Below are 14,448 nucleotides of genomic sequence, written 5' to 3' on the forward strand. Positions count from 1 at the left end.
CCCCACTCTTTGTGAATACCCAGAGGCATGTGTTGGGTGTGGTCAGGGAGCTCTGTTTAGTTTCCAGTGTGAGGAGAGTGTCCAAGGTGACACCCAAGTTGGACGTGGCAAATCTCTGTTTTTTTTTTTTGTTTTTTTTTTTTTTTTTTTAAGATCAGAGGGGGCATGTGTTCTGCTCTGTTGGCATATTCTCATTCTTACCTCCTCTCCTACAAGGAGACCAATGCCTGGGCACTGTACCCATTGAGTACAGTTTTTATGTGCACTGCTCTAAGAACCACATGAAGGATCTGTGCAGTCCTTGGTGTGAACACAGATCCTGTAGCAATGACCCTCACCAGGGTATCTGGAGCCCTGAGCATGTGGAGCCACTCACAGTCACAGTTTTCTCTTTAACTCTTCCCTGAGATTGCACTCTTTTCACTTCTTTTTTTTTTTTTTGAAACTTTTTTCCCTAGACTAGAGCAGTGAGCTTCCTCCTTATTCTGCCATCTTGAAAACACTCTGGTCAGTAGTTTTTGAATGGTTCATTTGTGCATGTTTAATGACACCTGCGAGATTTCATGTTTGAGTTCATCAGCCTGGCAGCTTAAGAATTTTATATTCAGAAACTACATTAACTGGAAAGCAAATGGACAATAGACTGCACAGAGGATCAGTCTTTTAAGAAATGTTACGGTAGAAGCAGTTGATATTTATGTCAGTGAAGGAGAAAGAAAGGAAGAGATTTACTGAATACTTTGTAAAAAGAAAGCTAAAGTAAAAAAAAATTAGGTAAGTTATGTCAACACAGGAACAATTCTCATACATATTTGTCAGAATTTGATAGGGTTTTAGATAATATCTTAATAACAGAATGACATCCTTGATTGAACATTTAATTATATGGAGAGGAGCACATTTGGAATATTCACTATTAGATTTCATTTAGTTCTGAAAACTTTAACTGTGAGTGAATAATGAGAATAATGAATCTTAAATGGCTCTATGAGGAAATCCACCCAGTCTAGAGCATAAACTGAATTATTTCTGCAGTAGGGTAGTCCTGTTGGGTGGAGGTAGGTTCATATCTACTAGGAGCAATATGAGGGTTCTTCAAAAGTCTGGAAAAATAGAATTTAAAGATGTTTATTTTGGTGAAAAAATTGAAATCATGAGTTTTTTTCATTTCCCGTGAACTTTTTAAATGCTTCTTGTATCATGTCATGGGGGACTCAGACCTTGCTGTACTGCTTGGGGTCCAGCCCCAATTCTGCTATGTGCTTTTTTAGGTTTGTGAATTACTTACACTCTCTTGCCTCAGCATCTTAATGTGTAACATGTTGGTGGTGGTGGTCGTCGTGATGTTGATGATGATGGTGGTGGTGGTGGTAGCAGCTTCTGAAGATCAAATAAATTGATATAGGTAATGTCCTTAAATCTCTGCCCAGCACATTTTAGCACTTTGTATATAGTAGCTATTGTTGTTATTTCTAAAGAGAGGTGAAAAGTGACAAATCTTTTGCTTTTCTGCTCAGAGGGATTAAAGTCAGAAATCTCAGTGGTCCTGTAATGCAAAGATACGGATGCTGGCACCTGGTCTCAACATTTCCCTCTGGCCCTTGAATGTATTTATAGGGCTCCTTTCATGTAACAAGGCCAGAGTGGTATGATTGAAACCGAGAGCAAATGGTCTGCAAAGCCTAAAATATTTACAACGAAGCCATTTACAGGAAGCATTTGCCCATTTAATTTTTACCATTTAATTTCTACGATCTCCTATAGTTTCTTGATACAAAATAATAGACTATTATTTTTCATTAATTGTACTCCTTGTTTCTGCCAAGTGTCTGTTTCTCTGCTTAAATTATCACATGCATGATTCTGAGTTACTAATTCAGGGCTAGTCTGGGCACTCGTATCTTAATTATGAAGAACAGCGCGACCACATCAGAACCCTTTTGTCTGCCAGTGTACACCGTGTGTACTGTTACTAGAAAGAACGGTTTCCCTTTTCATTGAATCTTAGATTTGGAAGGGTTTTCAAGGTTGTGTAGTTGTGCTGTCTGGCATTGTTCATGAACAGGAGCTCTAAGAGGTGATTCCAGGGACCCACTGTCACAGGGCTAGTTCAGCAGTAGCATTAGGGCCAGCATTGTTTCTTTGTCTGCAGAGTGTATTCATACTTAGGGTTGGGCTGTTGCTGCCTCTTTGAAGACACCTTTCAGAGGCTTCAGTAAAGGATCATAGAATAAAGCAATGCAAATATTTGGACTTATTTAATCACTTATTTGAACTCTGGACAAATATTTTGTGGGGCACAGAACAGTGTCTGCAGCCAAAAAAAGCAGAGTTCATGGAGTGAGTGCAGTGTTCTCAGAAAACAGTAAAAAAAAATGAGACTCAAGTGCTTATTTGTAACTGGCCAAAAATCTTCCACTCTTGATACTTCAGTTATTTTTCCCCCAGCCCTGGGGCTCTTTTTAACTTTCAGGTGTCATATATAATGAGGTCTTTACTGAAGTCTGAGGAAAAATTGAACTTAAAAGAGCTGGGTTCTTACATATATTTTAAAATGTTTTCAAGGGAACAAAGTGTGAAGGAAAATATTTACAATCTGAAAATCACCTTTAAAAAAGCTTAGAAGGGGCCGGCGCCATGGCTCACTAGGCTAATCCTCTGCCTTGTGGCGCCGGCACAACGGGTTCTAGTCCCGGTCGGGGCGCCAGATTCTGTCCCGGTTGCCCCTCTTCCAGGCCAGCTCTCTGCTGTGGCCAGGAAGTGCAGTGGAGGATGGCCCAGGTACTTGGGCCCTGCACCCCATGGGAGACCAGGAGAAGCACCTGGCTCCTGCCATCGGATCAGTGCGGTGCGCTGGCCGTAGCACGCTGGCCGCAGCGGCCATTGGAGGGTGAACCAACAGCAAAGGAAGACCTTTCTCTCTGTCTCTCTCGCTCTCACTGTCCACTCTTGCCTGTCAAAAAAAAAAAAAAAAAAAAAAGCTTAGAAGGAAGATTTTACCTTTCTTAATTGTCCTTACTTTCTAACCTACAGTCCTCTATAATCATAATTTGAATCACGTAAGAAATGCAAATGTGCTTTGTAACCACTGGGATTTAATATTTTGACTTAAAATGAAAATCTCTCAATTGATGTCACCAGTTTGATAAGCAAAGCTTATCCATTGACCTCTCCTGATATATTCCCAGTCTCCCATTTCTTGGTTTCAAATCTATGCTTTTCTCTTTGATTCTCTGGTTTCTTTCCATCACCTTCATTCTTTTCCTTTTACTTACAAACTTTGAAGTTCAGTTTGTTATTCTAAGCATGTATACTGTTCCTACCTTTTGTAACCCCGATGCCTAATATCTATGAACCACCCATTAAAAAATCCTCTGCTAAAAGTTAACTGGGAACTTTCAACTTTTTCATTTATTCTGCTTTTTGTTTTTTAACTTGTAAAGCAACCTAAGGCTCATCATGTTGAAGGTCTTTTAAAAACTCAGTTTATACAATATAAATCCTTATATATATCTAAACTCAGCTCCTTACCCTGCCTCCTCCTCTTCTATCAGAGCTGTGAAGGCAACCCCTAGTATATGAGCCTTGTGCATTGGGTTACTGCCCATAACCTGGAAGTTTAGGACTCTTAGATAGGAATCCTCTAAATACAAACAGAAGGAACAAGGGACAGAGATAGGCTGTATGTAAGGAGATAAGAGTGCTAGATCAGGTTGCAGAGTCCTGCCTTGCAGACCTGGTTCTCACTAATTCTAACCAAATTTCTACTTTAACCTTGTAATCTGAGCAAAGATTGAACTAGATGATCTAATTTTTTAAAAGATTTATTTTATTTATTTGAAAGACAGAGTTACAGAGAGAGGTACAGACAGAGAGAGAGGTCTTCCATCCTCTGGTTCACTCCCCAGATGGCCGCAACAGCCGGAGCTGTGCCAACCCGAAGGCAGGAGCCAGGAGATTCCTCCAGGTCTCCCACGCAGGTGCAGGGGCCCATTCTACTGCTTTCCCAGGCCAAAGCAGAGAGCTGGATCGGAAGAGGAGCAGCTGGGATTAGAACCCGTACCCATATGGGATGCCGGCGCTTCAGGCTAGGGCTTTAACCCATTGAGCCACAGTGCTGCCCTCCCCCCTTCTTGATGATCTAATTTTTTAAAACGTTAAGAATGAGATTGAGGAAACAGAATTGAAAAGATAATGTACCATGGTGTACCATGATACTAGATAAAAGTGCATAGGAGAAGATAAGGCCTAGATTTTTTTTTTTTTTTTTGACAGGCAGAGTGGACAGTGAGAGAGAGAGACAGAGAGAAAGGTCTTCCTTTGCTGTTGGTTCACCCTCCAATGGCTGCCGTGGCTGGTGCACCGCGCTGATCCGAAGCCAGGAGCCAGGTGCTTCTCCTGGTCTCCCATGGGGTGCAGGGCCCAAGTACCTGGGCCATCCTCCACTGCACTCCCTGGCCACAGCAGAGAGCTGGCCTGGAAGAGGGGCAACCGGGACAGAATCCGGCGCCCCGACTGGGACTAGAAACTGGTGTGCCGGCGCCGCTAGGCGGAGGATTAGCCTAGTGAGCCGCGGCACCGGCCCTAGATTTGTTTTATTTGTTGTTTTACCACAGGGGAATCTTTATCAAGCTTCTTTGCAAGCTACAATGTTGGACCATTCCTGCTACATTCTGTGAATGGGAACCGTTAAGGATTTTACAAGATCTGTGTTACGAACATGGCAGCATACCTGTGAAAAAACTGGTCAGGAAATGAGAAACAAGCAGAGATAATGTATAAAATCATATAAAAACATTGTATGTTTATGGACTTGACTGAAGAGCACATGATTTAAGATGTTATCTTGTTGGTAGAGGAATTGAGAAGAGTAATGAAATCCCCCATCCAGTTGAGGAAATGCAGTGTTTTTGCAATAATAGGTTTTATATTTAATTTGGATAAGATGGGATTAGAAGGTTAACTAAAGAAGCTTTGACATTAATCTGTTGTGACTCTCATTTCACAGTGGAGGGGCCCATTTATGTATACCCTTCTCCATGTTCTGTGTTTTGTTTTATTATTATTATTATTATTTTTTTTACTGCAGTCCCTATTAGCAGCTCACTAGGCCTTGTGGATTGCAGGTCTTCAAAGAATTACTTGTTAAGTTCTGTGTTGCTGATAAATGTGCTTGTGAGTATGCTTTGAGGGAGAAGTTTCTATTTTGATGAAAGCACAAGTATTTTCTTTGACTTTTCTGCACATGGGTGAAGCAGACTTTTGAGGAAGCTGATAAAAATGGTGATGGCTTATTGAATATTGAAGAGATACACCAACTAATGCATAAACTAAACGTCAATCTGCCCAGAAGAAAAGTTAGACAAATGTTTCAGGTATGTTTTCACAATTGCACAGGCTTATGGAAAGCATACAGAGATTACTGATGCATTGAGCTACCCTCAAAAGCTGCTCTGTTTTGTTGGAAGCTAATGTTACTTGCTTTGCACTGTAATATTTTTCTTTGATAAAGAGAAAAATTTTTTCATCAAAGAAAAAATTCATAAACTTTCCACCCGTCCACAGATTGTACCTTGTAAAATACTTTGTATATGTTGCTATTTTCAGAGTAAGTATAAGCACTTTTCCCGACACTTAAAGGATGGAGTAATGCCATTGAATCCTTTTGAGAGGACAGTCATGCCTCATGTGTTATGAGAATCAGAATAAAGACTGAAATTAAAAAGTAGTGCTTATCTGAGACCTCAAGGGCTCCCTATTTTGTTTTTGAGGAGTTTAGAGATTTAGAATCCAGGAGCCTTGGAAGTGCTAATCACTCATACCATTTAGGAAGCTTTTTCCAGAAACTTCACTTAACTGCCCCTTAGTATTAGATGAGATGCTGCTTCCCTGTTGGTCACTGAGGGAATCCTTGGGCCACACTTTCTCTGCAGCATTTCACTGAGATTAAATTTAGTCCTCAAACTAAGGGCCAAAAGTGGAATATTAATTTATAAAAGCTTCAGATTTTAAAATAGATCATAAGAATAATTCATGCTTTGGAATGTTTTTCTATTCTGAGTGACTAGATGGGTAATCATCTGTACCTGTAAGTAAGCATACCAGGGCAATGTGATATGTAATGCTATGTGCATCATTTGTTTTCTGCTTCCTTGTTGTTAGAGATGGTAAGGCCAGAAACAATGGGGTATGCTTCGCAACACTGAATGGAAGACAGTTTTTGTTCAGTTACAACTGTGTTCACTTTGAAATAAGATCACCTATATGGGTTGCTTGCTCATCATGTATCTCCAGTAGTTTGTGATTTTCTAACAAATTCAGCTACTCAGTAGTAAGATACATGATGAAAGACTTTCACTCAATTGTTACTAGAATCAAACATATTCAACCACAAATCAAAATCCAGATAGATTGTCCAGACTTTTCTAGAGGGGATATCAAGGAGGTGGCCGTGATACTGATGACTTTGAGCATCAGAGCTACCTATGGAGAATGAGGACAGAGCCTCTTCTGGGGGGTGGGAAATCACATTTGATTAAATCACAGTCCAGAAATTGATAAGACACGTAAATGTAACTTCTCTCTTTTCTTCTTGATGAGTCTTGTTCAAGATTTCTTTTTCATTAGTTTCTCCAAAAATCAGCTGTTTCTCTTCTTGCTTACCTTCTTGTTATATCTATTTGTTTTCTATTTCATTGCTTTCTGCTTTTGTTTGTAATGTTTTTCCTTCTGTTTTCTGCAGCTTAAATTTTTTCCTGATTTTCTCATTGAATTAGTAGCTTCTGTTTTTAATCTATATCACTTTCCAATAAATTTAAGACTTCAAGTTTCTCTTTAATTATCATGTTAACCTTATCATACAAGTCTTAATATGAATTGATTTGGTACTTGTTCACTTCTGTGTATTTCACTTTCTGTTGAGAAATGCATTAGTTCCATATTTTTTGTTTGAGCTTTGTTTGTTGCTTTATAAATTTACTGTGGTCAGAGAAATTGATTTGCATAAGATTGATTTTGTTATACTTTGTTGAAACTTTCTTTGTAGTCTAATATATAGTCAATGTTTATACCATTTCAGGTATGCTTAAATGTATGTTCACCATTTGTAATTGGTCTACTAGCTTTTTAAATGTAAATATTTTCCAGTATGGACTTTCCTGTTGCAAATCCACATACTGCCTTGTTTTTCTATGCCCTTTTCAGGAAGCTGACACAGATGAGAATCAAGGAACTCTGACATTTGAAGAATTTTGTGTTTTTTATAAAATGATGTCTTTGAGAAGGGACCTTTATTTGTTGCTCTTAAACTACAGTGACAAGAAAGATCATCTAACTGTGGAAGAACTAGCTCAGTTTTTGAAGGTGGAGCAAAAGGTATCACTAGACTTGATTGTTTAGTTAAAAATATGGTATATGATGCATGGCTTTCTTTTGGGGCTGCATGTAGATATAGTTTAAATCTAGGAAAGAGGGTTAAATATCACAAGTCCGTAAAAATGTTGTCTACGTGTGTCCACTAGCTTTTAAGTGAGGAAGTGATAAATTGAACATGGTGTATACAGTTTTTTGCCTTAAATAAACTGGGTATGGATATGCATATTTTTCCATAAAGAAATGGATATTAACTAATGTGTTTCATTTTATATTCAATGGTAATGTTTATTGCCATTTATTCTAATCCTATGATGTATTATCATATTGCTATAAATTTATACTTGATATGTTTATACTAGTGTAAATTAATATTATTTAAAATTTATATCTATATTAATATACCTAGATATTTTACTATGATTCTTAATTGGCACTGTAGTAAATCATTGACAATTCTGATAGAGAATTACCATTTGATCATGTGAAAATGCCAAGTAAATTAGGTACTGCTTAGCAAAGGGAATCACTAAATACATTTAAAATAAGGCATTTAAATTTTAATATTACATAGGTTGAATTATTAACAAATTTAGTCTTTTTTATGCTCGTTTTTAAAATATCTCTGCAAACTCCGTATGTTGCTCACTACAGTAAAGAAATAATATTTTGTTAAAGTTTTTTGACCATTTATGCTAGACTGTTTTGGGGAAGGTCTTTGGTTTTACAGAAGTTCATGGGATTTACTTTTAATTTTCTTTAGATCTATGGACTCATAGTCTTAATATAAAGAGTTATTTAACTCCTTTATGCATTTTAAATAAAAAGCATTTAGCTCTGTAGGAATTATAAAGAATCATCAAACATTTGGGCTATGTGATATAATAATCAGCTGAAAAGATTATTTCTACAGCAGCTACATAAGTAATCAGGCAGCCAGTGTTAGAATATTTCCTTCTAACAATAGCTTCATTCACATATCATCAAATTCAACTTTTAAAAAAGTATACAATTTCAGATTTTAGTATATTCACAGAGTTGTGCAACTATAATGACTCATTCATTTCAGTTTCCTCAGAAGAAACTCCATACCCACTAGCAGTCATTCCCTATTTCTGTTTCCCCAAGAACTTGGGCAACCAGTAATCTGCCTTCTGGCTCTAGTGATTTGTCTATTCTGGACATTTCATGTAGAGAAAATCTTGTAATATTTGGCTTTTCTGATTGGCTCCTGCTATTTAGCATGTAACAGAGTTCATTCCTTTTTATTGCTGAATATGCTATTAGTGGATATACCACATTTTGTTGATCTATCAGTTGATATTTATTATTTCCATCTTTTGGCCATTATGAATAATAATGCTGTGAACATTCATGTACATGTTTTAATGTGTGGGCTTATGTTTTCAATTCTATTGGGTACATACTCAAGTGAAATTTTTGGGCTATGTGGTTAGAGCACTTCTTACAATCTGGATCTGGATATTGAAAGAACATCATGTGAACCAGAAGAAACTTCTACTATGGAGTGTCGTGGAGTAGAATATTGATCTGATATTCAAATCTTAGAGGGAGATAAATTTGCATTAACTCTAGGAATATAGCTGACCAAGGATGGATTAGGTGACTTTGGCAATCGTGAATTTTCCTCCTTGGTGGTGTTTGCAAGTGTTGGAGATACTAAGGAAATTAAAGTATCGATGCCTGGGTTAGTAAAATTTCAGATTAATTTATTTCCTTGTATGAACATGTACTATATATACCATGGTATTGGGCTATGTTTTGGGATGGAAAAAAAATCTAAACTCAGAGAGCTCAAAATAGAAATATTTATATTTTTGATATTTTATAATTTTGAGGGTCTATGCTAATAGGAAAGAGAATGCTAAAAAAAGAGAGGGAGAGGGCCAGTGCCGCGGCTCACTAGGCTAATCCTCCGCCTGTGGCACCGGCACCCCTGGTTCTAGTCCTGGATGGGGTGCCAGATTCTGTCCTGGTTGCTCCTCTTCCAGTCCAACTCTCTGCTGTGGCCCGGGAAGGCAGAGGAGGATGGCGCAAGTGCTTGGGCCCTGCACCCGCATGGGAGACCAGGAGGAAGCACCTGGCTCCTGGTTTCGGATTGGAGCGGCACGCCAGCCACAGCACACTGGCCGTAGCAGCCATTTGTGGGGTGAACCAACGGAAGGAAGACCTTTCTCTCTGTCTCTTTCTCTCTCACTGTCTAACTATGCCTGTCAAAAGAGAGAGAGAGACAGAAAGACAGAGAGAGAGAGAGAGAGATATCTTCCATCATCTGAATCACTCTCCAAATGGCTACACGAACTGAGGGTGGGCCAGGCTGAAGTCAGGAGCCTGGAACTCCATCTGGTTTTCCCATGTGGGTTCAGGTGCCCAAGGACTTGAGGAATCTCTGCCAATTTCCCAGGCACATTAACAGAGAGCTGAATTGGAAGTGGAGCAACTGGGACTCGAACTGGTACCCATATGGGACTCTGGTTGTACAGGCAGAGGCTTAACCTGCCACTCCACAGTGATGGCCAAACAGAATACTACTTAAAAGTTGCTAGGTTTTCTCTTTTTGCAGAATGAAATTATTATAATTTAAGTCATAATATAATACTTATATTAGTAATACATTGCTAATATATGTGTTTGTTTAGTTTTGGTACTGATTTGAATTAAATTGAAGTTTAAAAGTTATTTCCACTTGAGAGGCATTCAACTTTTCATTTTATTTCATTTTCTTCTACTTAACTCAGAAAATTGTCGTTCACACTTGCTGTAACCTAAAACTCTTTGGCATTTGTAATCTGAGCTAGTAGGTGCTGCTTGTAGATTCCTAAGGAGCAAAACATATCATAGATTTAAATTCTGCTCTTGGTTTAGGGAGACAAACACTTTTATAGTATTTGAATGTAATTTTTGAATGTTTATTCATGTGTAGATTCATCTGGTAATCAGATTTTTCAGCTGTTTGCTTTAGCAAGAATAAAAAAAGTAGAAAGTATTTGGTAAGTCAGATTTAGACATATGTTTTCTTTGAATTATTTACTTATCAATGAACCTTGAGATGAAATATTTTCATGGGTTTTGAAACATGTTGCCATAATAGAAAATAATTATATAACTATTTTAGTTTATAATTAAGAAATCAGTACATTGTTATCTTTAAACAAGTCATTTTGGTATGAATGTGGTAATTATACAGTTGGTATGATTAACATTTCTGTGGATAACAGGCACCAATATTTTTCCATGTCTTTGTTTTTTATTGTATTTTGGGGGCTTTGACATATAGAAAGATTGTATGCATTCTGTAGTGTTTTTCTGTTGTATTTAATATGTGTATGTGCATGTGTGTGTGTGTATGAGAGAGAGAGGGTTGGGGGGTCTTCTATCCACTGGTTCACTCCCCAAATGGCTGCAAGGGCTGGAGCTGCAGTGATCTGAAGCCAGGAGGCTGGAACTTCTGGGTCTCCCACGTGGGTGTAGGAGCCCAAGCACTTGGGCCATCTTCTACTGCTTTCCAAGGCCATAGCAGAGAGCACTCAAACCAGTGCCCATATGGGATGCTGGCACTGGCAGTGGCTTTACCTGGTACCCCATAGCACTGGCCCCAAGAACTAGTTTTAATACCTTTCTTGATATCTCTTTCAAGCTTCCCTATTTGAATGTATCAAGCGAGTTTTCTGATATTGAGTTTCTTTGCTTCTCTTCATCAGTGGTATTAATCACCCCTATTCAAGCAGATCAGCACTTCATTTGGACTGAATGGATTTCTGTTTTTACTGGATGGTGTGGTAGAGTAGGATTGAGTAGAACAGCCTTATTTACTGTGTGGCTTTGATGACATTACCCTTTCATCCTTTACTTTTTGTGAGTATTAAAGTATTCTGGGTAGCAGTTGTTTCAGTCCACTTTTGTTATCTAAATTAAAATGCCTGAGAGGAACTTACTTGGGAAAGAAAAGATTTATTTCAGCTTAGAGTTTGGAGGTTAGAATTCAAGATATATAGCCCCATAATCCAGCCTCTGTGGTGGCTGGTCATGGCAGGAGCAGAAGGGAAATCCCGTGGTAGGGCAGGAAGCAGAATAAACCCAGACTGAACTTGAGCTCAAATAATCAACCTCTCCAGAGAACCACTATCTAAGGGCACTTCCTAAATGACCCAAAGACCACCTAGAGGCCTCACCTCTCAGATGCCATCCTTAGATCAAGTCCAGGATTGCTCGTAACATTAGGACTTCAGAGTTTAAACAATTGTCTGAATTTTGGGGAAATCAATCTTACTTAACCTATAATTGAATTTGCAACACATGTGAGAATTAAATTAGATGTAGCTAAAAATTCTTAATCCATTGCCTTGTTTATTAGCTGCTCAATGAAGGGTCACACTCATTTAATAACACAGCTCTGGCTATTTCCAAGGAGGTATGTGAGAATGCAAGTGGACAGGTTTCTACATATGCGTTTGGTCGTAAAATTCTGTTGGGGAAGAAAAATATCATTTCCTTACCCATTGTTGGGTTCATGACTGAAGTTCTACAACAAAAGGCAACTTCTTTTTGTTTTTTTCCAAAGACATTTATTTATTTATTTGAAACTTAGGATTACAGAGAGAGGGAAAGACAGAAAGAGAAGGATCTTCCATCTGCTTGTTCACTCCCCAAATGTCCTCAGTGATCAGGCTTGTGCTAGGCCAAATCCAGGAGTCAGGAGCTTCATCTGGGTCTCCCACTTGGGTGCAGGGGCCAAAGCACTTTTGTCATTACTTAATGCTTTTCCAGGCTCATTAGCAGGCAGCTGGGTTGGAAGTGGAGTAGCTGGGATTCAAACCAGTGTCCATATCACAGGTGGCATCACAGGTGGCTGCTTAACCCACCATGCCACAATGCCAGTCCCAACAGAACAGATTAACAAGAGAAATCTTATTTAGTAAGTTTTATGAGACACAGGGTGGTTTTTACAAGGAAGTGAGACGTGAAGAAGCATGTAAACCTTTCTATTATTGGTGGAGGTTTGATGAAGTATTGGAAATCATGGAGAAAATCACCACTGACCACAAATGCTGTCAGTGATGCTGTGAAATCGAGTATCGGCCCAGGGATAGATTTTTATTTCACTGAAGCTCTCTGACAGTTGAATTTATGTCTTTGACAGTTCCACTTGCTGTTTGATTAGGCCTTTCATCCTTAAAATGTGGAGGTGCCAAGGGAAATTCTGTCTTTTATACCCAGGAAGAAGAACAAGTTAAACCAGAGCCCGTCTGGCTGAGGCCTCACTTTCTTCTCTTTATCCACACGCAGAGGTCACATATATTCACTGATCTGTGGTTCTGAAGTGCTAGGGCTAGTCTGAGGTTTTAGTTTGTTTCATTTTCTCCCTTCCTGTATTTGCCAACTGATCATGAACATCTTTTCCCAAATCCTGTCCAGTGTGTTTTGTGATCAGTCCCTTTCTAGGGTTTTGGTTCAGGAGCGATAACTTGATTTGGTTTCCCCACACTCCTTGGCAATCCCTCTTAGCAAAGGATTATCTTTTATCTTTTTGTTTCTTATGGATTGAGGAGGGACAGGGAGGCAGGGATGTTCAAGTGTCCTAATAGCGTGAAAAGCCTCCCAGCTGCTAACTAGCGGCAAAGGCCACCTCTGTGGGAAAGGCAGAAGCAGGTTTGTATCTATGCGGAGGTTTCATCCAAAGGACAGATGTGGATGGCCAGTTCCAGGGGGATTTTTCAGAGCTTTGCTCTTCTCACACTAGAGGGCGCTTCCCAGATTGTAACTTTATCTGATATAAATATGCACATTATCCCTTTGTAGTCATTCTAGAAGTTGCCTCTATAGATTCTTTAGCCTTTCTGTTAAAATATCCTTGATCCTTATTAGCCATTATAGGTATCATTTGTGCCACCTTTATTACACTGCACTGAATGCAGAATGATTTGGTTAGAATTGCGGTCACTCCGATCTTCTCTCTCTTATGAGAGAGAATTAAAACTCAGCTTGTAATTATTCCTTTCTGGTGCTAGTGTACCTTTATTATTTTTCTTTCTTTTTTTTAGAACTTTGCTCATCAAAAAAAATTTCCTTTAAGAGTTTTTTTCTTGAATTTCTGTGTCATTTTTCCTGATTATTTGCAATGAAAGCAGTTGACAAACCTTTCAGGATAGTTACATCTTCTAATATTTTTGCTGCCTCAAATATACTTCCCAGATGACACTGTCTGTGAAATAACCATATATTCAAATACTGTGAAATTTATAGTTTAATTTTAGGATGAATTAGAGGCAGCTACTTGTGCAGGCAAATAGTTGTTGTGGTGTCTTTTTCAGAAAGGTACAGCAAAGAGAGAGAACTATAGACCAATATCCCTGATGCACATTGATCCAAAAAAATCCTCAACAAAATACTAGCTAATTGAATCCAACAACACATCAGAAAGATCACTCACCTGAACCAAGTGGGATTTAACCCTGGTATGCAGGGATGGTTCCCATATGCAAATCAATATGGCCTGGGAGAGAACTGAAAATAAGATTGGAGAGGGATGGACCAGAGGGGTCTGAGCTAAAGGATACTGAGAATACTGTGCACAGCTGAGTGTGCCTATTAGGCTGAAAACATGGGGATTGCAAGGATGGCTGCATAACTCCTGATCCTTATATGAATATCCCTTTGCAGTTTGACTCCTGCCATCAAGAAGTGCAGTCAGTAATCCTGCCTCCAGAATCTGGGCTGATTTAGTGACTTGCTATGTCTAATAAATTGTAGCAGAAAGGATGTACAAGTTTTGGAGCCCAGGCCTCAGAGAATGAAGATTTTGTTCTTGGCCTGTTGGAGCTGTGAGGGCAATCATGTGAGGAAACCGGACAGTTTCTTTGAGGAGGAAAGGCCAGGTAGGGAAAGAGACTAGCCAGCAGCCAGCACCAAACACATGCATGTAGAAAAAGCCATTTTGGACCATCTGGCCATAGTCCTGTGACCAGAGGCCCATAATCAACATGAGTAGCCCTGGGTAACAGGAGCAGACCAAATGTCCAGCTGAACCCAGTCCCACAACTGGGACCCAGTAAGCAG

At 39.0% G+C, this 14,448-nt stretch overlaps 1 protein-coding gene across 1 annotated transcript in view; it reads left to right on the top strand.

The window, feature by feature from the left end:
* The window catches only part of PLCH1 (phospholipase C eta 1), a 289,851-nt gene that overhangs the window by 190,932 nt on the left and 84,471 nt on the right, over positions 1–14,448 (top strand). Inside the window, exons 5-6 of the mRNA XM_070072610.2 lie at positions 5,246–5,375; positions 7,204–7,374. Of these exons, the coding sequence (XP_069928711.1) occupies positions 5,246–5,375; positions 7,204–7,374 (301 nt within the window). The remainder of the gene's footprint in view (positions 1–5,245; positions 5,376–7,203; positions 7,375–14,448) is intronic.

This window comes from Oryctolagus cuniculus, chromosome 4 (assembly GCF_051225735.1).
Source record: "Oryctolagus cuniculus isolate XC-2025 breed Fujian yellow rabbit chromosome 4, ASM5122573v1, whole genome shotgun sequence".
Lineage (NCBI taxonomy): Eukaryota > Metazoa > Chordata > Mammalia > Lagomorpha > Leporidae > Oryctolagus > Oryctolagus cuniculus.